The sequence below is a fragment of the Catharus ustulatus genome, chromosome 6 (genome assembly GCF_009819885.2).
Source record: "Catharus ustulatus isolate bCatUst1 chromosome 6, bCatUst1.pri.v2, whole genome shotgun sequence".
Classification (NCBI taxonomy): domain Eukaryota; kingdom Metazoa; phylum Chordata; class Aves; order Passeriformes; family Turdidae; genus Catharus; species Catharus ustulatus.
In genome coordinates, this window is record NC_046226.1 from 44,941,938 (window position 1) to 44,966,803 (window position 24,866).

Below are 24,866 nucleotides of genomic sequence, written 5' to 3' on the forward strand. Positions count from 1 at the left end.
GTGGTAATATGAAGTCATTCACTTTGGTATGAAAAAATAATGTGAAGGCTTTTCTTTCCAGAATGGAATTATCACCGGCGTTTATCCTGCTAGCCCATCTAGCTGGCTTATTGTAGTGGTGGGTGTGATGTCAACCATGTACGCCAAAATTGATCCTTCCTTAGGAATAATAGCCAAGATCAACAGAACACTTGATACAACGTAAGTAGGCTGAAAGGTTACTGTTCCTCTGAAGGCAAATCAGTTTGTTTGCAGCTACTCTTAAAGCTATTCCTGTTAAAATGTATCAGTTCTGAAACAGTGACTTTTGGTAAGCCAAATAGACAGACGTAGGAGGGTATGAAATTGGGAGGTTGTGGTACCAGTATTGCTGCAGTTTCCTGGGTATTTGGGAAGCATGTTTGGAAACTTTTATGGCCTTTGATGTTGCTGCATGCAAAGGTGTTTGGAAAGGATTTTATGCAAGCAGGGTAAGCAGGCATACAGCTTGTGTAAGGCCTGTCTGGACTACTTATACTGTACTACATACTTATGTTTGCAATTGCAGCTTCTCTTTGGAACTTAAATGGACACTAACAGGCGTATGCTGGCTTTTGTTTTAAACAGTGGCTATATGTCAAACCAAACCCAGAACATTGTGAGTGGAGTTCTCTTTGGCACAGGGCTGTGGGTTGCCCTTATCGTCACAATGCGCTACTCCCTGAAAATGCTGCTCTCCTACCACGGCTGGATGTTCTCTGAGCACGGCAAGCTTAGTGCTGGCACCAAGTTTTGGATGGTAAGGATATGTTGGCTTAACTTCTAACTGATCAGTATTCAAAGCCTCGAAAGAAAGTTTTGTAGTTTTATTCCTTTCTTGTGTTTTTTTGCGTCACGCTGTCAGGTGGCTATTTCTAGTGTCACCCTCCTAATGCTGTAGTGAAACTATTCATCATGGCCTTCTGCAAGGAAGAGTAAACACTTCAAGAATAATTTCTGAATTTGCCAATGCCTTGGGCCTGTGTGACTCGGTGCCTACCTTTTCTCTGTATGCAAGTACAACTTAAAGAACTCCAGCTGCAGCACCAAAGAATCTTGTCCTCACAGAAAGTGCTCCCCTAATTCTTTGTTTTAATGTTAGGATTTCTAGTCATCCATTATAAAATTATTCTTATGCTTGGAGAAAATACTGCTGAGTGTCCTTTCAACTGATGTATTGGTATGCCTCCAAAACGAGTTGGGGAAGAAGCATAAGGTGTAGGTAGCATGTCATGCAGTTCTTAGATAAGGATGAGGTGAGAGTGGTATTCCCTGTGGATTGTTGTGGTGCTTTGGAAAAGGATTCTTAAAGGATGTGATAGGTATAAAGTGAGGAAATGTAGACGTTGGATGAAGTGGGGTTTTGCTACTTGGGCTTGGTTGTTTCATCTCACTTTTGCCTGTATTGTGGTAGAAATAGCTCATTTTCCATACTGTGATAAAAATCAGTCTCTGCAGCCTCAAAAATTCATAGATGTGTGCTAAACTAAGCACAGGTCATGGTTTACTATGGGAGCTATTCAAGGACAAGTATCCAGAATGGTGTACACTAAAATAGAGTTTAATGTTTGTCTGTTACAAATGAAATTTCTAATTGCTGGTTTCTCCTGGAAGTGGTATCAGCCTCATGACTCAAATTGGTACCATCCAGAGGCTCTGAATGGTAAGGCTTTCTATCAATTGCTTGGAGCTGTAGCTGCCTTGGTTTTCAGCATGTCCTACCAGACAGATACTTCAAAGCTCTTAATATTGCCTTATCAACCTCGAAACAGTATGAACTGTAATGCTACTTACCATGCTTTGTTGCATATTGTATTTACCAATTTTAATCTATCATATATGTTGCATATGTATTTTGTTGTGTATTGTATACATTTTAAAAGTACAGAACACTGAAGCTGTATGCCCAAGAGTGTCTCATCTGTACCTACTATGAAGGTCTGTTTAACTAGACCCAGAAAAAGAGAAGACTGGCCTCACTAGTGAAACAGCTCCAACTACCTTAGCCTTCTAGATTTTTATAATACTGTTTTCTCTTAAAATCATCATGCAGATCAAAAACCTGAATTCTAATTTCAGTCACGCTTACAAAGTGATTTTTCAGACTGGCTGGAAGTCTGGTGGCACTTTCAATCAGCATATTTCAACTTGTAAAGTCAAATTTCCTGTATCAGTGTTAGGGGGGAAATCCAAATACTAGCTGACATTTTTAAAAAATTAATTAAAAAGCGGTAATTATCTGTGAACAGATGCAACATATGTTAGAATGACATTATTTGCTGTGTCTGCATATGAAATCAGGGTTGTAATGAAATGTGTGTGTCTGTCAGAGCACTATTGGCCTCACGCTATTATAAATTCTCTATTACAAGTTTTCTTAAGAGATAAATAGTTTTTGTCAGTTGAACAGGTACTCTCTTAAAATATTTTTAGCCTTTTCTGGCTTAAGAGTTTTGGAATCAAATTATCTCCAAGTATGAAATTAGATTTCCATATGAGAAGCTGAGCTTTTTCTTTCCCACCTTTTGCCAAAATTATCCTGTCCTGAAGCACAACTGGATTTCATTGGGCAGATCATTGTGGTGCATCCCATGTATATCTGATGACTCTGATACAGATCCATTTGCAGGGAGGTCTTTGTTGCTGGTAATAGTCTGCAACTCTTGGTTGTTTTGTGCTGCCTAAAATTATCTCCTCTGGCTGTGCTGACCCAGGAAACTGAGAGGGAGGAAAAGCTCTACATTCTGGAAATTTTGTTAGGAGAGGTTTTCAGAATTTAGTAGTGAAATGACATCCTCTGCTTCATTCTGTCTTGTCAGTTGGCTTGTATATACTGTCCTGTGCATTGGACCAAGATTACACTTTGACAGTAAAAGTCCCACTGGATTGCTGGCATAACACTTCACTTGACTTTCATGCTGAAATAAGGTGGCAGTGTCAAAATCCTTTCATGAGTAGCCTAGAAGTTGCATGGTCTAGAATTTCAGCTTAGTGTGTGCTGCAACTGAAAAGTAGTGGTGGACAGAAAAGCTGCTTCTGTTTTCACTCTCCTGTGGAGCATAGGAGGCTCTGTGATATCTGAAGCTAAGTTCTCTCTGGCTTTTTTGTTTCATTGCTGAGGGGTTTTTGTAACACAAGCACTGAGTATAACACTGGCATGCTTGCACAATTTGGTATGTTCAAATCATGCAGACTACCTGAGATTGAGTCATGCTTGAATTAACTCCCTGTAACATTTGTCCTATTAGTGATGTTGAGCTGTAACTTTGCAAAACATTAAACCATGATACAAAAGAATAATTATTATTTTTAAAGATTACTGTAGTTATCTCAAAACATTAGCAGAGTCACAGGCTTGGTAATGACTGTGTTTTGAAGCACAATTTAGATATGTTTCTAGTATCTACAATGCAATATAGTAAAAAGGTCTGCTGGTAGACGTGGCCTTTTTAATCTTTCCAGAGGGGAATATATGAAGAAAAGTGCTGAGTAACTGTATTTATATTGAGATCAAGGTGTACCCTCCATAAACAACAATATTTTGACAGGATGATGACTGAAGTCAGGAATGACCATGCCTATCTTGCTCTTCTAATGACATGTTGCTTAACATTTAGGGAGTTTCTTTCAGTCAAGGCCATTTTTTAATTTATCATGAAACCATGATAAACTTGGTAGCTTCCTAAATCTAGTACAGTATAACTTACCAATGAAAAGGGCTATAAGCTACATTACACATTTACTCTGTCATTTTTCTTTCATTGGACCTAATAATTTGGTGTGCATTTTGTTTTTGCTTTTCTTCAGACCCTTGTAAAACTTTTCTCAGGGCGTAAACCCATGTTGTACAGTTTCCAGACATCTTTACCACGACTGCCTGTTCCTGCTGTTAAAGACACAGTTAACAGGGTATGTACATTCACCAATTGATTTTCTTCAGTGACACAGCATCCATACCTAGATGCCTTTTGGGGTGTTTTTGCCATGCCTCATGAAAAACTGTAGAGTGGTATTAATAACATATTCAAACTTCTGCATGGAAATTAAAATAAAGGCTGTGACAAACCAGTGAAACTGGTGGCAGTTTGAAGCCAGTGTGATTCACATTGGATGACATGATGCCTATTGTTGTAATGGTGTGCCACAAAGTGTGATTTCCAGGGTTTTTGAAGCAGATCACTTTTATTGTCCTCCCCAGTTGTACAGTGTTATTAAATGTGTGTCTAATAACACAAAGCCTTGTAGCAAAGTGTGTAAGTATGGCAGTATGTCACAGAAACTGAAGGTTTGATTTTTAGAGGAGAAAATAAGTAAATCTCTGTCTGCTACTGAAGAAGCAGCATGTCTTACCCTTTGGACTAAAAAATCTTTAGACAAGTTGCCTCTTCCAGTTGTGTTTTGCTGACAAATGTATGAAAAAATATTTTATTTTTTTAAGTTTGCACCAGATGTTTAGAAGAGCATATACTCTTGTATTAAAACATGGTATTTGCAGCCTTATGGATTGAGACTGGATAATCTTTGTTTACTGTTAGTGCTTAGTGTTAGTGGGAATGGTGAGAAGCTATGTATTAGTTCCTGTACTGATGCTGATTCTTTTCTTGTGTTTTAGTATCTGGAGTCAGTTCGACCACTTATGGATGATGAGAAGTTCAAAAGAATGGAGGGTCTTGCCAAAGATTTTGCATTTAATTTGGGACCAAGGCTTCAGTGGTATTTGAAGCTAAAATCCTGGTGGGCCACCAATTATGTAAGTAGATAAATAGGAGGCTCAGTTGTTCAAATTACATTATTTGTTCCCTGGTGCTCTTTTTGGCTTAAATGCCATTATTTCCATTATTCCATTAAATGTGAAAGAAGGAATTGAAACCACTAAATATTTTTTTAAACTACATGTGACTTTGCATGTAAATAATTTTTGTGATTTGGAAACACTGTGATGAGAAAAGATGAATGAAACTTGAATAAATGAATCCTTATTTTATGTTTTGTTATTCTGGAGAATTTTGCTGTTAGGGTTTGTTGTTTGATTGCTTTTGGGGTTTGTTTATTTGCTTGTTGAGCCTGATAACTCAATAATGGGCCTGGATACCAGGTAGCTTAGAAGGGTGATATAGAACAATTTTTTAATACAGGGCAACTAAGGCATTTGCAAGAAAAATAAAAGAACTGTATCAATTGAGCTGTTGGTCTATCTTTTTTTTTCTTACCAAAAAAAAAAAAAAATCCAACCCTCAACATCATACAGTGAGAACTGTAATGTCAATTCCTTCTTGATATATTATCTAATGTATCTCTACCTGATCTAACTAATCTGTCCTGGCAAAGGCTGTAAAGCGTTCAGGAGATCTGATAAATTTTAAATTTTATGTGGAGATCATGACTTCTTTGAAACCTTATCAGAGAGATATAGCTGAATTTAGTTTAGTTCTCTCACCCTTTTCTCCCCAGTTTTCCCTGAAGTCTGATAAAAATTAGCAGGGCAGGGATTATTGTCTTTTTTACATAGGGAAGCAAACTAGCAGTTTCCTTCCTACTTCTCTGTGGAATGTTGTCTTGTGGAGCCATCAACATAGGAGACATAAACTGTGGAAATTATGAGATTTTACTGCTTTTGTTTTTCCTTCCTGCTGCAGGTTAGTGATTGGTGGGAGGAATATATCTACCTTAGAGGCCGCGGACCGATTATGGTTAATAGCAACTATTTTGCAATGGTAGGTAAATCCTATAAAAACCTTAAGTGCCAAGCACTGCAACATTTCTGGCAGGCATCTTACTGCATGGTGTCTCTCTCCTTAGAAATCCATTGCCACTGAGGATGTAACCTTTGTTTTTCTTTCTTCTTCAGCCAGTGTCTTCGGGTACCTTCAATATGTTACATATTGAAGTGCTTCAAGTACACCTATCTTAACATCCCTAGCACAGCTGCCACTTTGGCAAACTCATGCAGTAATGACTTAAACAGTTTTGTCCTCACTGTTAAAAGCAATCTTCATGCAGTGTGGTAATCATTAACTTATGATTCTTATCTCTCTTACAGGACTTCCTTTCTTTATGTCCCACAACTCTGCAGGCAGCTAGGGCTGGTAATGTTATCCATGCCATCCTGCTCTATCGGAAAAAACTGGACAGACAAGAAATCAAACCAGTATGTATATCAGTTTAAATGCTTTTGGTCTTTTTCCAGCACAATCTGTGAGAAGCTGACCAGTTTTCAGAATGGGAAAGGAGAGGAATGTCTTATTGTTATGAATTTTTGTGGTCCAAATCATCTTGGCTATCACTTACATTGCACATGGGCAGGAACTACCAACTGTCAAAAATACAAAATTGTATGGATACAATACAGGATGGTTGGGATAATGGTCTGGAGGCCACTTGACACCAAGTGGGCCAGTGGGAGCATAAGATGGTAATAAAATCCTGTGTTGCACTCATTTCTAGGTAGCAAAGATGCAAATCACATTTGAGTTTCTGTTCTATCTAATGGCTGTGTATTGTAGTAAATAAATATTGTGGAACGAATTAAGTAGTTTTTTTCAAGATCACTGAGGGTTTGTGATTAATTGTATGGAACTACAAGTCTGAGAAATGTGAACTTTTGTTCCTACACAGCCATAAAAGAATGAATTAAGGGGTAACGCATGCTGCATGTGTAAGTTTTGCATCCAGAGCACCCATAGAGAGCTCTTTGGATTTCAGGTGCTAGCTAGCTTCAGTCTTCCCTCCTGAAGGGTGAGCTTTTGGTAGAAGGGGAAAAAAATAATGTTTCTGGAATGTCCATGGAATATTCCACCTATAGTTCAAGGAAGACTATGAACAGGGAGGAAAAAATTCAATACTGCATTAATGAAATCTTACTATTCTTAAGCCTTTGTTTAACCAGATCTTGGGTTTTTTTTCTTTACTTGTAAATTTTCTAATTGTATACGCAAAATTGCATTTTAATGTACATGTGCTTCACAGATTCTTCTGATGGGATCTACTGTTCCACTCTGCTCAGCTCAATGGGAAAGGATGTTTAACACTTCCCGTATCCCAGGAGAGGAATCAGGTAAGCAAGGCCAGCCAAGGAGCATAAGCACCTTGGTGGAATTCAGGGCTTGGTGTCTTTTCTACTAAAAATCTGGTTTTCCAGATAAAGATCTGACTGGCACAAGTGTACATCAATACTGTCCTCCAAGACCCAGGATGTAATGGATTGCTGTAAAGTGACTAGATGTTTTTCATTTTAGGGAGATTTTGAAGACCCTTTTAAAGTGATTTTTCTCCTTTACTTAAATTTTAAAAACAACTACAGCATAATATTGCCTGTCCTGTTTTTTAATTTGTAATTAACCTTTACTTTTATTTTTTTCCAAGCTCAAGATGATTTTTAAGGTCTTAATATTAAAAGTGGCATTTTTTGGTGCCTATTTTGTTTTTCCTAAGTTTTGTCACTGTAAGTGGAGTCAGATTGCATCTAGAATTACTGTACTGATGCAAATAGATTGCATTTCCTTACTCTTTGAGAATTTCACAGTAGATTTTAGTGGAGACTTGTGCTGTTGTGTTTGCTCTATCTAGGCTTCTCTGATCATGTCATATGCTGAAGAGCCTCTTGGAACTGATTTTTATGTGTTTACCCAGCAGTGCATCATTGTGGCAGCATCACAGTGAAATACAAGCAGGAGTTATTGTTTAGTCACTTCCTTTGGGAATGCACTTGAAGACAGAATGTTGTGGTTTTTTTACTTTCTGTGAGGCCTGTAACTCACTCCTATGTTTCAAACTGCCTTCAAACTTGTTACTCCCAATCAACTACATAATTCAAAACAAAGAGTTTCTAAACAGACACAGGGATCTGCCCGCTCTTCCCTGTGGGGGGCTGACGTTTTCTGTGCTGTAAGAAGTTGGATAAGGGAGAAGAGTGGCATTGGGTAGTGGATAAAGCAGTAGGTGCATGTGTCAGATAAGGACTTTCCTCTCAATTCTGCTGCTGGCCTTTGCTAGATTGTTGAGGAATTTTTTTCCAGCTATGCCTCAGACAGCTTTATCTGCAAAGTGAAGGAAAGGACATCCCTGGTGTCATTACTCTGTGTCATAACCAGTAACTTAAATAGACGAGCAGGTTTTTAAATCTCTATTGGACAACTTTAGTCCATGAGCTGCTATTATTTAGAATACTGCAATGCTTCAAGTACTAAGAGTACTAAGTACCTTGCCCCTTTCATGTTGTCAATATCATAAAAGCCTTGGATTTGGTTTTCTTTCAGTCTAAATTAAGTTTTGCACAGAAGTTTAGAAGTGGCTCATTCTAACAAGCACCTGATTAAAATATATCCTATATATCTTAGTGGTTCTCCTCAATTTCTCCTGTTTAAAGTCTCTCAAATTAAACCAAGTCAATATAATAATTACTATACTTTCCTCCTAAGCTTTTCACATTTCCTATTATACTTTTTCCATTTTCCTTTGATTCTCTTTTTATAAAGAAAAAACAATTGTGTCATTCTGCATATGTCTTTTCTAAAGGTAAAGCAATTGTCATTCTGTATATGTCTAAGTGAGTTCCAAAAATCTTTTCATGCATTCTCATGAGCAGCTTGACTCCTTGTCTCCTGATCTCAGTTACCTTCTGTATATTGCAGTTCCTAAAGAGGAAAAAAAAAAGGAAAAAAATTGCCTTTGTATTAGTTGGTGGTAAAGTCTTGACTTGTATCCTGTCATTTGAGCAGCTGTTAAATCATGATCTTCGACAAAACATGCCATGGAGTGAATGGTTTCACCTGTGGTTTGATACAATGCCTTCATGACTAAATTTAGACTTATCCCAGTTAAGCCATGTAGATAGTAAAATGGGGAAAAAAATGTGGCCTAGTTTTCTGCTTCACATAACCTTGCACATTTTGGCCATATATGGAATATTCGCTCTGCATCTGCCAGGACAAATGTAAACAAAAGCTGATGGTATAAATTTTGAGTTTCTTAAGATTCTCCATGACTTATCTAGCACGTGAATGATTTAAAAATGCCTTTCCTGGTACTCATCTAGCATGTCCTTTGCTGACTGTTTCACCAGACTACACAACTAGTGCTCCTTTTTCAGATACAGAAATACAGATTTAGTTGCTTAAGGGTGGCCTCCAATGTAGGAACTGGTGGTGCTATACATGCAAATGATTGTCAGATCTGGGTATTTGACTGTTTCGTGCAGGAATCTTTGTGATGAAATAACATGGGGTGCTGAAATAACCTGTAGTGCATGCAATAGGCGTCTGATGTTGTTTAGTGCATTACTGTTTTGAGACTTCAGCTCTGTGATTGCAATTGTAGATACCCTCCAGCATGTGAAAGACAGCAAACACATTGTTGTGTATCACAAGGGCCGTTACTTCAAAGTGTGGCTCTACCATGATGGCAGATTGTTGAGACCCCGAGAAATTGAGCAGCAAATACAGAGAATTCTTGATGATGATTCAGAACCTCAGCCTGGTGAAGAGAAACTTGCAGCTCTTACTGCAGGAGATAGGTATGGTGGTTATTACTTTTTAAGTAAGTTTAGTATTTAGAAGTCATTGCATAACATAATCATTTAATATTGGCTTTAGAATTTTAAAATAGTCTGCAGCCAGTTGTTTATACCTTGCTCATTGATTTTGTATATTGGTGATGTTAACAGTGCTTCAGTTACTTGTAATTAATTGTGTGGAGTTAAAAAAATTTTGCAGTGGCAATCCTATATGTGAGTAATTATTTTTACTGTTGTCTTCTTCCTTATAATAGATCCTTTCTTTTGTTTAGTTTTAAGTGTAGGCCTATGCTGTAAGTATTGCATGTGCAGAAATGTTGAGTTTCTGAGGTTTTGCACATGTGTGATGATGAGTTGAATTGGTTCCTAGAATTCCACTGTACAAGTAGTCAGAGCTTTTCACAGCCCTCAGAGTTTAAGTGCAAGGAAAGCAGTTGTGTCAAATTCCACAGAATGTCTCCTAGTGATTTTAAAGGTAATCAAACATTGACAAATTTATGTAATCTGGCTATAAACCAATCTCTTTTTTACAGAGTACCATGGGCTAAGGCTCGTCAGGCGTATTTTAGCCGTGGAAAGAACAAGCAGTCCTTGGATGCTGTTGAAAAGGCAGCATTTTTTGTGACATTGGATGATGTTGAGCAGGGGTACAAGAAAGAAGACCCAGAGAGGTCACTGGATGCATATGCAAAGTCACTGATACATGGCAGATGTTATGACAGGTGCAGTATTGACGCTGTGGAAGATGCCTTCCCATTTTTTTTAGAATTGGGCTATACATATGAATTAATGATGGCTTTTAAGTTGTTAAATTCCATAAATTCACAGAAGGGCTTGGGTTAGAAGGGACCTTCATCTAGTTCCAACCTCCTTTGCAATAGAAAGGGACAACTTTCACTACATCAGACTGCTCAAAGCCCAGTCCAACCTGACCTTGAACACTTGCAGTGGCAAAGCATCCACAACTTCTCTGGACAATCTGTTCCAGTGTCTCACCAGCCCACTGTAAAAATATTTCTCCATTATAACACATCTAAATTTACCCTTTCAGTTTATATCTGTTGCCCTGTGTCCTGTCACTATAAGCCACAATAAAAAGTCTTTCTCAGCTTTTCTTGTAAGCCCTCTTTACATATAGAAAAGCTGCAAGAAGCTGATCCAGAGCCTTCTCCAGAGTGAACAGCAAGCCCAACTCTCACCTTTCCTCACAGGAGGAGTATTCCAGCACTCTTGCCATTTTCATTAATCTCCTCTGACCCAGTCTAACAGTTCCATGTCCTTCTTGTGCTGAGAACCCCAGAGCTGGACACAGCTCTCTAGCTCTCCACTTACTAGAGTGGAGTGAAGAGGCAGAATCCCCTCCCTCACCCTTCTGGCCATGCTGCTTCTTAAGCAGCACAGGACAAGGTTTGCTTTCTGGGCTGCAAGTGCACCTTGCCAGCTCATGATGAATTTTTCATCCTCAAGTTCTTCTCTGAAGAACTGCTAAATCCTTTCATCCATCAGTCTGTTGGTACTGGGCATTGTCTTGGCCCAGGTGCAGGGCCTTGTAGTTAGCCTTGAACTTCATGAGGTTCTAATTCCTGTCTGTTTATTTAAATGTTCTTAAATAAAAAGTGCATTTGAATGTGAATTTTAGAGGGAGAGGAGGTTGCAACAGAAAAATGCTTTTGAAATGTACAAAACCATAAAAAAAATCTTGATTTCTTTTGTAGGTGGTTTGATAAGACATTCACTCTTATAGTATTCAAAAATGGCAAAATGGGTCTGAATGCAGAGCACTCCTGGGCAGATGCTCCTATTGTTGGACACTTGTGGGAGGTAGGTGTTTGGTACAAAGAGCTAATGCACAAGATAATGTGATACGGTCTTGAAGCAGCCCAGAAGGTCAGCAGCTGCTTTCAATCCCTTGCATTCACCTTGCTGATGAGTTACTAGGGGCTATGTCTACAGCAAGTGTAGAATTTGAAGAAGATCCCAAACCCTTGCTTAAGAAGCTGCTATTTCTTGAAGGGTAGCATTTTAGTGAGCTTAGATGTCTTCACAGAAAAGTGATACAGCTCCCCATCTAACTTTAATGTTTTAAATCCACAGATTATTGCCTCTTTGATATGGCATTGTATTTTTTGTATGCACATTTCCTAAAGCTCTTAAGCTTTCTTGCACTGTGAAACTCCTGTGTTTACCTTGAAAATTTGATAAGTTTAACTTTTTGTTTATGCATTGTTTGCTAAGATGAAGGCTGATATGCTGTTGACATTACATCTTGTATTTATTTGCAATTAATGGAATAAATTCACTTTGCTGTCCGTTGATCATACGCTTAGTTTAATTATTGAAATCCTATTTGATTTTTTTCCTTTTTCGTTTTGAAGCTTAAACCTACAAACAGTTATGTGACTCAGATCAAGTAAAATTATTTCAAAAACACTAGTTAATTCTGATTTTTGTATGTATTTGTGCAAATTGGTCTTGAGTCTAACTAGTCCCCCAAGTAATTTCTGAGTTATATTATAGAAGTGTTTCCACATATATAAGAACAAAAAAAAGCCTCATTGCATTCTCCACCCAGGGAAGAAAGAAGGCCAAACTGATTTGAGAGTGACATGACAACACAGTGTAGACTATCTCAATTAAAGAGGGATACTTTTTTTGCTTTTAATGAATACTATATGCCAAATTCACATATCTGTACTGAATATTAGTTGTTGCATTTTCTGCTAAGAATTAAGATGGCTGGAACAACATTTAATTTTCTAGAATGTTATCTGTTGTTAGCTCTTTACAGGTTGTCTATTTTTAGAATAGAATGGACAAAGCTTTATTTCATAGTTGTCGTGTTCTGACCACTAAGTGAAATGAGAAAATGAAATTAAAATAAGAGATTAGAAATAAATCATCAAGATTTTTCTTTCCGTATTGAGCAGATCCAAGTCTTTCAGCAATTTTTTCTCTGTATGTGAGTTTGTTGTTTCTGGATTTTTTCTTTTAACATTGAGGATGCTTGATATCTTGTAAGACAGGGCCTTTTATGTCTGTTCAAGTTGTGTTGTTCATCTTGGAACATTCTTCTTTCCCACCCAAGAGCTCTAGAGCACATGTAAAATAAACTGCAATTTTGAAAGAGATACAAATCTCAAAAATAATTTAGTTCTTGCAGGGGTTTGCACTTACTTTGAAATAAATTATTCCTTGACAAATAACAAACTTGAAGAAATTCTTTACAATCTAAATTGAACAAAGATTGTGAAATCTAAGACTGAATTTTTTTTTTTTTTTTTTTTGCTTAGTTTGAGGGGGATTTTGAGTTGAGAAGTTTTTTATTAAATAAATAGCATATAATAAAATGCACCAATGTAATTGAATAAGTGTTTGGTGCACATCTGGTGTTCTTGTAAAACTGGGGGCTTCACTTGCAGTTGTTCTCAGTATTTGGAAATGGATTGTATAATTTATTTCGCTGTGTGGTGAAAATAGGTTATATTGCTTTCACAATGAACTCCTAATTCCATGGCAGTAAGTAATGTGTTGAAAATTCTGAATAAGTATCATTCTTTGCAGAATGTGATGGCAACTGAGTATCTTGAACTGGGCTATTCAGTAGATGGACACTGCAGAGGAGATACCAATCCAAATATTCCTCTTCCTACCAAACTGCAATGGGAAATTCCAGAAGAAGTAAGTACATAAGATATAGTGGTATGAGGAGGAAACTACTCTCTTCCCCAGCAGTTAAATAATTTATGTAATTATAGATAACCCTATAAATCAGCTTTAAATTCCTTTGAATCCTGTAGGTTGTGTACTTCAAGTGTAGCCATTACTTAGTTTACTTATAAAGTCAGAGGATTTTAAATCAATCTTTAAAAATTCTAACTGGGAAATGCCAACATTTTACTAAAAGCTTTCTTGGTTGGCAGTATGTCAAAAATAAGTGACCACCTCTTTTAAATAGTGACTTTATTAAAATAAATTTTTACTTGCTGAGATTCCATTACTGTTGTCACAACAAAAACTCTTGTCTAATAGTTCTTTTAGAATAGCTGTCTTTTTGTGTGTGTTTATAGTTCTATATACATGCCTAACAAGGTTTGATTTTTAAGTTGGTTTGTTTTGGGGGTTTTTTGCCTGAATTTCTAGAAAAACTGCCACCACCTATTTGGATTTTAATTTATAATAAAAAGCTAATGGTTGGTGATGTATTTAATTAAGCATGTATGGGAGCTTGGAATTCACACTGTTGCCATTGTGCAACTGTGGACCATTCTTTTATGTTTTCCTGATCTGAACAGTTTTAATGCTGGTGGGTTTTTTAAGACTTATTTTTTTAATGTATACTGGCTTAAAACATTAGCTTTTTGAATTTTAACTTTCTGGTAAAGATAGCTTCTCTTCTTTCTCTAAAGAGAAATTATTTAGATAATGCTGTTCCTGTCATGCAGAAAGGTAAGCATTTCCTGTTTATCAGTTAAAAATACTTGCATTTTTTCAATAGTTCTCTCAAAGACCATGAATGCAGTTTGTATACATACAGGTGTTTGTTTGTTTGTTTGTTTAAGTGCCAAGAAGTGATTGAGAAGTCTCTGAGCACTGCTGTAGCTCTAGCAGATGATGTGGACTTCAGTTCATTTTATTTTGATACTTTTGGGAAAGGACTAATAAAGAAAGTGAAAACCAGCCCTGATGCCTTTGTGCAACTAGCCCTGCAGCTTGCTCACTATCGGGTAAGAACAGAACTGCTCTGGCTTATAGAACCTCATTGAGTTGGGTGTAACATGCTTGTGACTAAAACCTGTGACTGTGTAATCCTGTACAAGGTTGTTAAAGACATTCAATGCAAATTGATGCAAACCCTAAGAAGATTACTCCCTGGAAATCACTTCTACAATGGTTCACATATTGGTATATTTCTAAATTTTTCTCTTCTGCTTAGTTGGTCTATCCCTAGGCATTTTGGACTGGAAAGAAGATATGAAACTTCTAGTAGCTGTGTTTTTAATCTAAACAATGTTAAATTTAGCTTTTAGATTAGAGTCACACATGATGCAGTAGTCATGGACACTCCCTAAGAGGATTAACATGCCGACCTGTATTTTCTTCTGCTAGCTCACCTTTCCTGTAATGTGCTGTCAGAAAACATTGTATAGCAACTACACGTGTAGCAACATTCAGCTTTTCCTATAAACTGAAGAGGTTTGAATATAAAATGCAGAGAGTATTCCTTGCTAATCTGGTTGTTCTGTTAGTATTTATCAAATCCTGCTGCTAATCTTATTTTTGCCTTTATTATTTTCGTGTAAGTGGGCTAATGGGCTACTGAAAACTTAAATGTTGAATTTAATTTGTGGAGTGATTCATAAGCCTGTGTGCTTAGCTTGGAGTGTTGATTAAGAAAGAGGGGCCAAGGGTGTTGTATAACCCTTAAGTTCTTATTTTTCCCTTTCTCAAGGATATGGGGAAGTTTTCTTTGACATACGAAGCGTCCATGACGCGCCTGTTCCGAGAAGGCAGGACCGAGACGGTTCGTTCGTGCACCGTTGAGTCCTGCCGCTTTGTTCAAGCCATGGAAGACCCAAACCAAAGTGTAAGTCCATGCTTGGTGCCTTTTACAGCTGGGACACTAGGTTTGGATTGCTCCCAGAGAAGCTGTGGGTGCCCCATCCCTGTCAGTGTTCAAGGTCAGCCTGGATGGGGCTCTGAGCAGCCTGGACTAGTGGAAGGTCCCTGTCCATGGCAGGGGTGCTGGAACTGGATGATCTTAAAGGTCCCTTCCAATCCAGCCAACCTGTGATTCTGTGATAATTCATAAGGTACGTGAGCTACCACTAGACAACCATGTTAGTCCTCAAATAGTTTTTAAGCATTAAGAGTGATGCTTTCTTTTCAGGAAGGAAGAGCTGCATAAGATAATTGTCCATTTTTCTGTCAATAAAGAAGAAATTCTTTACCAAAAAGAATGGCAGAACAACCAAATATACCCTTATTTACCTGTTTGTGAACTCCAGGAAACTGTGATTACCTGTGAAATTTTTGTGACTTGTAAAACTCAAACACAGATTTATAGAATAACTAATCTCATATGAGTTAAGATTTCTTTTCTGACAGAGAAGCAATAATAATTCACAGGAAGGAAGTAATTGCTCTTATATGTTGATTTTGATGACTGGCATTTAGGGACCTCTGTACCTTCAGTGTTGGCAGTTTGCCTTTGCAATAGCTCTGGCTGTTTGAGCTTTCCTTAAATCACATTGAGATTTGCTCTATTACTCTTTAAGACCAGTATAACTGGTCTTAAACTTATATAAACTATAAATAATGTAATAAACTTGAGTTGTAATCATGTTTGATTGTAGGATTAGATAACACTTGAAATGCAAATTAGCTTTCATTATGCAGTTTACAGCAGGTAATAGCTGACACTTGCTAATACCTGAAATGAAATACAAGAGGTTGAATAGCCAGAGGATAATGTTTGAGGTCAGTTGTTTGTACTTGACCTTTAAGTGCTCAAGTCTTGGATTTTCCTCATCTTCTTTCATTTGTTAGACTGAGAACACACTGAAGCTATTTCGGCAGGCAGCTGACAAACATCAGCTCTTGTATCGCCTTGCCATGACCGGGGCCGGCATTGACCGCCACCTCTTCTGCCTCTATGTCGTGTCCAAGTACCTCGCTGTGGATTCTCCTTTCCTCAAGGAAGTAGGTGACTTTTATTGATCACTCTTCTGTACTGTAAACAGTCCTCTGGTCAGTAGTGTTTTGTGATGTCTGCTCAAGATATTTGTACAATTCTGGTATTCCTAAGAAAGAAGGTAAAATTTCAGCTAGCACTGTTTAACATCTGCTGATAAATTGTTAAGTTAGTTTCATTTTCCTTTGAGTATGCATTTATTGATAGACCAAGAAGAATGCTTTCAGTGAGCTTTTTAGCATAATACATGTTACTTAGAATTCCAAGAAATATATAAACAGTATTCAAAAAAAAATTTTTTTACTTGTGGCTTTTGCGTATTTTCAAGGGAGTGGAACAGAGGCTGTGTGTTTTCTCTGAGGATTTTCTTATGAAACTGACAAATTCAATTCCTTTTAAGTTATTAGGAGTGAAAGGAGCTGTATATGGCATTAATGTCATTATTACTTTGACAAATTATTAAACTAGATTTTAAGGTTGGATTTTATAAAAATAATCACACTGCACTTGTTCATTTTTTCTGATTGATAAAAATGTGTTCCACCTTGCCCCAAAATTAAGCTACTCACATTTGTCTGCTTACTCTCCTATATGTAGCTAAGTAGAGAATAAAACAACTTTCTAAAGTTTCCACAAACTTTCAACATATGTTGTTAGAGATTTTACAAGTTTGTAACTTGATATAGGATCTTCCTGGGATTTCAATATGACTAATAATGGTATTGTTAAAAGAGGACCTTCTGTGTGTAAGTTACAAGACTGTAGACCAGATAATTTCTATTGAAATTGTGTTTTCTTCTCTTTGAGGAATTGACATCACTTCCCCATATGTTAAAGGTCTCCATATCAGGACAAGTTTAACTGTTTCATTTAAGTTTCTTAATTTTTCATTTCATTGAAATGAGAGTTATCCTTAATATTGCTTTATAAAGTGTTTTCAAAGAGTTTGTAAAGCAATATTAGACCTGTTAAAATACTTGTTATCTTGACTAGTTCTTGAGAAAGTTGCCTGTTCTTAAGCAGTGTTTTCTATTTGTTTGCATCTCTTTCATATCTAATAAAGGTTTTGTCAGAACCTTGGAGGCTGTCAACAAGTCAGACACCACAGCAACACATTGATCTGAAGAAGAACCCGGAGATGTTATCCTCTGGTGGAGGGTTTGGACCAGTATGTTTCCTAAGTACAAGCACCCACTAAAAAGTGTTTTATTTTCAAGACACCAGTCAAAAAATTTCAGCTCTGTAATCCCTCATTGTTGCATATCAGAGGTGCAGCTCATACTTAATACTTCCCTGTGACGTAGCTGTGCTCAGAAAAATCTGTGCCACCTTTTTTCTGGTATCCCACTACAAGAATGAGTTATTCTTAAGGAAATACACAGTTATGAAATGTGGGCTCCATGGCAAAGAGATCTGGTGAAGTTGGGGTTCTTATCACGTTGCCTGTGCCCAGATCTTCTGTACCTCAGGCTGTTATTGCAGTGAGAAATTCCTTATTACTTAAACTAGGCTTTAAGTTTGGGATTCGTAAAAGTACTTATACTTGACTTATTCTTTATATTTCCTGCTTGATTAAGAAATGTGTTCATACATTACTCCAGATTAAGCTGCTCACATTGTCCTGCTTGCCCTCCTAAGTGTGAATAATGGCCAAGTCAAGAACACAGCCATGTTCTATGGCTTCTGTAGACTTTCAAGAATCCAGTGTACTGTTAGAGATTTGACAAGCTGCTTATTTGCTGGATGTTTTATTGGTATTTCAGCTTGGCCATTGATGAGAACCTTGATATCAACAAAACCTTTTAAGCAGCCTTTATGGGGGTATTATACTAGATTAATGTTTTCAAAAAGTGTTTCTATTGTAGGAGCAATGAGAGGCATCACAGGACTGCTCTTTGCCCCACAGAAATGAGGGTGACAAGTTCAGTGTATTGTGGCTGGTTTGTCAAGCAAGAGGATGGGGGATGGAAGTGGGGAGGTGTTAAATGGTTGTTATTTACTCATGTTTCTGATACAGCTTCTGATACAGTAGTTTTTGAAGTTGGAATTAATTTGACATGTAGTATCAAGGCGGCCTAGCTATGGCTATACTGCTCATTCTTGAGAAACTGGCTTCCTCTAGCAGACCATGAAGTCAGTATTCCAAATGCCCAAAAGGCAGTGGGAAAGGGTTTTGGCTACAGGAATTTCCAACACTTTTCCTTTTGTTTTTGTTTACAAAAAACTGTGCTTTGGTTTACTGAAGTAGCCCAGAGATTCAGTACATCAGCTTTCCATGCATGTGTTTTTTGTGGGTTTTGAAGGGGTTTTTAAGTATAAAACGGAGTTTATCTCTGTAGTACTAACAGTGAGAAGAGTGAGAAGACTGTCAGACTGCTTAGCAGCAGTGGCAGCAGAGAGATAGAAGGTTGTGATCCTTTGAGTTAGGAAATACATGAAGAGGGGTGACATCAGGATAACCTGTGTTTACCAGGCATAGCTGGAATAAAACATCAAAATGAAACTTGGGACAGTTAATGGTACTAATGTTGAAATTGGACCAGACCTCTGTTTGTGATACAGGTGTTCAGAATCACATGTTTGCTGTAGAGTCAAAAGAAAACTTGCATTTGGCAAGTTTTCAAAATGCAAGGCTTTTACACTGTGTTTGTTTACATCTGCAGAATGATCCCAGGAGACTGATTGTTTAGGTGTACAACTGAACTATTTTATTCCTTGCTGCTTAAGCACTGAAGCTCTATAGGTGCTTGGGACCAGGCCTTGATAAGAGAAGCTCTTTGAATGAGTATTTTATTTCAAACTATATATTACAGACAAATATTCAGAAAATAAATGGTTATTTCATACACTTCAGATGAGATTAAAACTATTCCTTAAGTGGACCCAATCTTCAGAAATAATGCATTAAATGGAGAAGGTGAAGTTGTACTTGAGGAAATTGCAACTGATTTTAAAAACTGTAGCAACTTCTTAACTGTGCTCAAATTGTTTGAGAATGAAGGAGAAAGAAATATTTTAAATGCATTTTTCTCTTCTTTCTTTCCCTAGGTGGCTGATGATGGTTATGGTGTTTCTTACATTATCTTGGATGAAAATTCCATCCATTTCCATGTCTCTAGCAAACTATCTTGTTCTGAGACGGTAAGAGTCAGTCCTTCCTATGGTTTAATAAATCTGTTCTGCTGTGTGCTCATAAAACTGTTCTACGCATTGTGTACAAGATACATTAGAACTTGCAACAGACTGTTATAATGTGTTTTTTCTTTCTCAATATATACTGTTTTGCTGGAGTTTTTTGTCTCCAGTTGTATAAATTTAATAGTTAGTTCCATGAACCAAGGATACCATATTCTGTTTCACTTACACTTTCAAGCCTAAAGAAAACACATGGCCCAGGATCATTTTTACACATGTAGTTCCCTGCAACTCATGTGAGATGATCACATGTGTCCCCTAAACAGAAAGATGGGCATATCTTGGTTTTTCTTATTACAGTTTTGATTGGTTTGTCTCAGGCTGCAGCTGTCAAGACTGAGTAAAATGTATGCTCTCTGTTTAAGCCTTCCTGGTGTGAATAATACTGAACTTAAATGGCCCATAAATTATAATCTGTGCATAAGAAACATAACTAATCAAAAATTTAATAACACCCATTATTATAGTAGATGTCATATACTGAATATCCTGCTATTGTGGAGGACTGTTTTGAGTTTAGTTCATCCTTCCCCTTTATATTTTTATGACCTTACTAAATATGCTTGAGTTCATTCAGGGTAACATAGCTGACCTAGTTTTCCTCTTTTGACCTTCACTTGTCCAGGAGATCATGGTGCTTCTGGTTAATCATTAAAGATTAGGAAATACAGCTTGGTTTTTTTTCATAGTTTAAATTGTTCTTCAGATGCCTGTTAGCTTGTAGTTTAAATTTCACTCTGTTCTTTTTACTTAGGTCCATACAGAAAAGGCATCATTTTGTATGTGCAGCCTTGATACTAGTAGGGTCACTGTAGTAGATCCTGTAATCTAGCTAATAATTTGCATTTGTAACCTTAATTTCTTTCTTGTACCCATTCATCTAGCACTTAGAATAAATAGAACAAGTTCCTGTTTTGTTTACATTTAGAAAGTTGTTGTTTTCCTTTTCAATACTATTTTCAATGGCAAATTATTCAGCATTTCTGATGGGAACTCAAGGAAAAATAATTTTTCTACTCTTTCAGTACTTCTTGGTCATTAGTCATACACTCACTGAACATTCCTTTGTTTTCTGAAAAGGAGCTTTTTCAAAATCTTGTAGGAAAAGCAATATGAAATCCCAGCAGTTTTAAAGTAGCAGAAAGCTGTGCATGCATCTAATTTCAAAAGGCTATTATCTCATTTCTGACTGTAGGAAAGTAAATGCATAAAGAACTCATTGGTCAGTAATAGCATAAACCTGGATTAATGTGTATAGCTTTAAAATTTCTGTTCTTAAAATCCCCATTGTATGGTAAAATACATGCCTGAATTCCATAAGCTCCAAAGCTACAAAATATTAGAAAGTTTCTTCTTTACCTGAAAAATAACTGTGGATGGGTAGTACAATTATTGTTTTGGTCTTTGTTTTTAAAGGATTCTCATCGCTTTGGAAAGAACATCCGGAAAGCAATGGTTGACATCATGGCTTTATTTAATGTTACTAAAAACTGCACAAAGTGATCTGCATTCTTGGTGCCAAGCAATCTCCTCTTGGTGGGACAAGAACTCTTCTGCACAGTGAACAAGAGCAAGGTTTGTTGAAAAGTAGCTGGAGAAGAAACTGAGTCAGCACCTTCTTGATCACCTATTAAAACCTTAGCAGTATATTAAATGTGTCTTTTTTGTTGTGGTTTGTTTTTGACTTTTTTTTGTCAGTAGTATGAAAGAGCTTATTTCGACAAAGATGACTTTTAAAATCTTCTGGTTTCTAGGGAGGAAGCATAGTATCATTGCATGAAGTCATGTATATTCAACTTCTGCAGTTTTCTCTTAATTTGTATATACTTTCTCTTTTTTTAAAACTTTAATTTAGTTTACTTGTTTCCAGAATCAAAGGGATAAAACACACTGACTTAAATACTAGAAAAATTTGATTTGCTATGTATTGATAGCAGAATGTTCTTCAATGTGTCTGCTGTTTTATGTAAATGAGTGACAAAACTTGTGGCAGTTTGCCTTCCTTGGTTTCTTTTTAGAGGAGAATTCTTTAAAACATACCAAAAAATCCCTGCTGTAACCCACCTTAACACACTAAGCTGTAGAAATTTTATGGTTTTTGATAAGGAAAAAAAAAAAAAAACAAAACCAAACCATTGGATAGTACAATGTGTCCCCTCATTAGCAGGTATCATGTTTTTCCTACTGCTTCCAAGCCTGTTTGTGACGTTGATTTGATTTCTGTATAAATAAATGGACCTGTGTGCTTGTTCATGCAAGTGCCTTAGAAAAACAAAGATCCTTAGCCCAGGAAAAAGGCATATGCTGGGAGCTGTTTCAGTGGTGGAAGAGGTAAAGCTGTGGTGTAATGCAGATCTGGTTTTCAGATTGCAAATTAGGATGAAGTGGCATAAGCAGACTTGACTATGTTACCAAATGGTGCAGTCAGGTTTAAGGTTCTAATGAAATGCTCCTGTTCTTCAACAGCAAAGGTGGGTCCTTGGGAAGGGCAGGACTACCTTTGTTCGGGATTCACAGATATTCATGTGTTTGCTTTGGTGAATGGGATTGGTGGTCACTCGGGTTTCTGGGCCCTGGGAAATGTTAGTGGGGTTGAATGCAGTGTTGGAAAGTCTGCAATGCAAGGCTGCTTGTGTAGGCTGATGATTGCAGTTTGCCTGCAAGAAGCACTACTGCATTGCCAACCATCTGCATGGGCAGGGCCAACTGCTAAGCCATGGGAAATGGCTCCAGAGGGGGAAAATCACAGCCTTCCCAAACCCCTCCTGGGAGATGCTCTTGGTCAAGCAGTTTCTGAAGGATACCAGGAGGAGGGGGAAGCTCTTTCACTCAAAAAGGAGCATGATGTTCCCAAGTGCAGAAATAAAGTGGCTGCTACCAATTGGAGTAACTTTTGCATGATGCTTCTCTTCCCTGGGCTTTATAAGTGTGGTACCTTTTTTACATCCTGCAGTGCAGTCAAGTGCACTTGTTAGCACAACCATTTTTAAAAAATATTATTATTTTATATAAGGTACATGATGGTTACTAATACAGTGAATGATGCTCCTGAGCTCTGCTGAGATTAAAAGACCCTTGGGGTGGATATAAAACTTCTCATTAGACTTTGAATGTTTTCTGGCCAGTATTTCTAACTTTCTATGCCTCTTCATGTTTATTTTTACTCTGATCTAGCTATTAAAGCACCTGTGTATGTATGCTCGAGGTGGAAACCCTCAAAAATCCAAGATGCATACTTGAGCAACTGCATGCTTACATAAATGTGGGAATCCTCACAGGAACTGATCAAAGGCACTCATTATTTGATTAGGTACAGTGTGTGGGAAAGGACACTTGGAAATAAGCCTTACTGCATCTGGCAGGCCTGGCACTTATCAAGCTACTGCAACAATTTTATAGTGATCTATTTTTGGAGCTGCAGAAATAATGCACTGGGGTTTTGGGGGGTTATTTTTGGTGTTGGCTTTTTTTTTTTTTTTAATTGACCACTGACCTGTCTGTGTTTAAATTAACTCAAGGTCATATTAGCTTGTAGGATTTCCTTTAAAAAAAAAAAGGTTTAGATTTGACTCTCAGGTCTTAAGCGTTTCTAGTCTAATTGTAGTTATGGCAATTTTGCATTCTTGGAGAGTAAGTATGATTGGCACAGAAAGTTGTTTTTTATTGTAAATGTTTAAAATGTTTTGTGGTGTTAAATGTATCTTTTAAATTTTTGGAATAGATATGTTCCTAAATAGATAATATTTTATTTCTTTTTCTTTAAAATGTCAGCAGCATGTAAATAAAATATGCTTTTTGGATGTAAATCTTAGAAATCCACAGTGAATGTAGGTTATTAATAAATAATTTAAATCTTGATGTTCAATATTGTGTACATACAGTAAAACTGCTTGGGGTTTTTTTGCTCAAAGCCATAGGAATGTAACTGAAATTGTCTAGATTTGAGTGAACCTTCTAGTACAGTGTATTTTATTGTAAAGTTAAATGTTCATATTCCAGTGAAACTACTAATTTGATTCTAAAACCTTGAATCATTGATTCTCAATTAGTGATTTAGATCAAACTTAAGGTTGAGGAGGTAACTAAAAGTCAGGTTGGATGATAATAATTTTTTTCTGTTTATTAAATAGCAGTGTGGAATTGGTGGAATATACCTCGAATTAGCCTTTTTCAAATTTATTATTTCAGCTATTTCATGGCAGAAGTTAGGAAAATGTGGAGTCCATTTACTGGGTACTTTGTTCAGGATTAATACAGTTCCCATCTGAATATTCTTTTAAGGCTTGAGGCTTTTGAGGGACTAGGGAAGTGCATGCCTGACCTTGAAAATCATGGTTCTAATTCAGCCTTTGTACCAATTGTTTTCTCATGTAAAATGTATTAATTTAAGGTAGTGGATTTTTTTTTATCTTGTTTAGTTACTTTACATCTGTTGTTGGTTATTTACATCCAACACTTTGTCTCTATTTTCTACCTTCTTCTGTGACTTCAAAAAACTAAATAAAATTTCACAATTACCACTACTTAGAACAATGTTTCATATATGTTGTGTTTTCTTGCTGTAGTCTCTTGAAATTCAGGGCTTGTGAAACCATTGCTGTTAAATCCAGTTTGTAACAGTAGCAGTGAACATTCAGTTTATTTAGCAGTGATTTAAACATGTCTTCTAGTTAATAGGGAATGTGTTAATGAGCAGTTAAAACTACAAGGAATTAAATCTCCCAAAAGAAACTGAACATATGGATTCACCCTTGTCTGCCACCAAACTGTGTCCTCTTTCTTTTTTCTGTAGTGATGCCACATAAAAATTTCAGTGTTCTGACTTCAAGCATTCTCTCTCCAGAAGGAACAGTCATACAAATAATAAAGATGTGATCACATGGGACAGTTGCTTTCTTGAAAGTTGAAGATAATGAAAGTTTGTTAGTCTCTGAACCAGGAACTAAAAATGAGATTTAGAAAAATCTGACTGGCTCGTTTCTGCATATCCTTACAGTTTATCACACTGCAGATGAGTGTTTTCTTTCTTTGCTCTTTTACTTGAAGGTATTAGAGCAAAATTCTGAACAGGTTAAAAATAATTGTATTGAAATAAAACTGATTGCTTGTTTCTACGTTGCTTACTTGCCTTCCTAAACTACTCTCTATATAAGGAGGAAGCACAGCACACACAGGTGGAGAGCAAATTGTCAAGTCCAAACAATTTAAATTCTGATTTGAAACTAGAACACCAAGCTGTAGTTGGTTTCTCTCTTTGTTCCATTTTCTATTTGGTTGGTTTATTTTTGAAAACACTAATGAAGGTTTTAAGTGTGGTGCTATTACAGTCTGAACCAAAACTGTGCACTGAACTGAAAAGGCAGAAATAGTATTCAAAACACGTAACAGTATCTGGTAATGCTGAATGGGCCACATCATTTATATGCCTTGTTATGTCATGAAAATGTATTT

General features: G+C 36.9%; 1 protein-coding gene across 1 annotated transcript in view; it reads left to right on the forward strand.

Annotated features, from left to right (window-relative positions):
• Positions 1–23,938, forward strand: part of CPT1A (carnitine palmitoyltransferase 1A) — a 37,183-nt gene extending 13,245 nt beyond the window's left edge. Inside the window, exons 4-20 of the mRNA XM_033063304.1 lie at positions 62–201; positions 607–778; positions 3,826–3,927; positions 4,631–4,768; positions 5,655–5,732; positions 6,059–6,166; positions 6,985–7,072; positions 9,334–9,529; positions 10,063–10,251; positions 11,245–11,350; positions 13,091–13,207; positions 14,089–14,253; positions 14,979–15,113; positions 16,076–16,228; positions 17,284–17,388; positions 19,269–19,361; positions 20,832–23,938. Coding sequence (XP_032919195.1) covers positions 62–201; positions 607–778; positions 3,826–3,927; positions 4,631–4,768; positions 5,655–5,732; positions 6,059–6,166; positions 6,985–7,072; positions 9,334–9,529; positions 10,063–10,251; positions 11,245–11,350; positions 13,091–13,207; positions 14,089–14,253; positions 14,979–15,113; positions 16,076–16,228; positions 17,284–17,388; positions 19,269–19,361; positions 20,832–20,918 — 2,172 coding nt within the window. The 3' untranslated portion in view covers positions 20,919–23,938. The remainder of the gene's footprint in view (positions 1–61; positions 202–606; positions 779–3,825; positions 3,928–4,630; positions 4,769–5,654; positions 5,733–6,058; positions 6,167–6,984; positions 7,073–9,333; positions 9,530–10,062; positions 10,252–11,244; positions 11,351–13,090; positions 13,208–14,088; positions 14,254–14,978; positions 15,114–16,075; positions 16,229–17,283; positions 17,389–19,268; positions 19,362–20,831) is intronic.
• Positions 23,939–24,866: the final 928 nt, after the last annotated feature.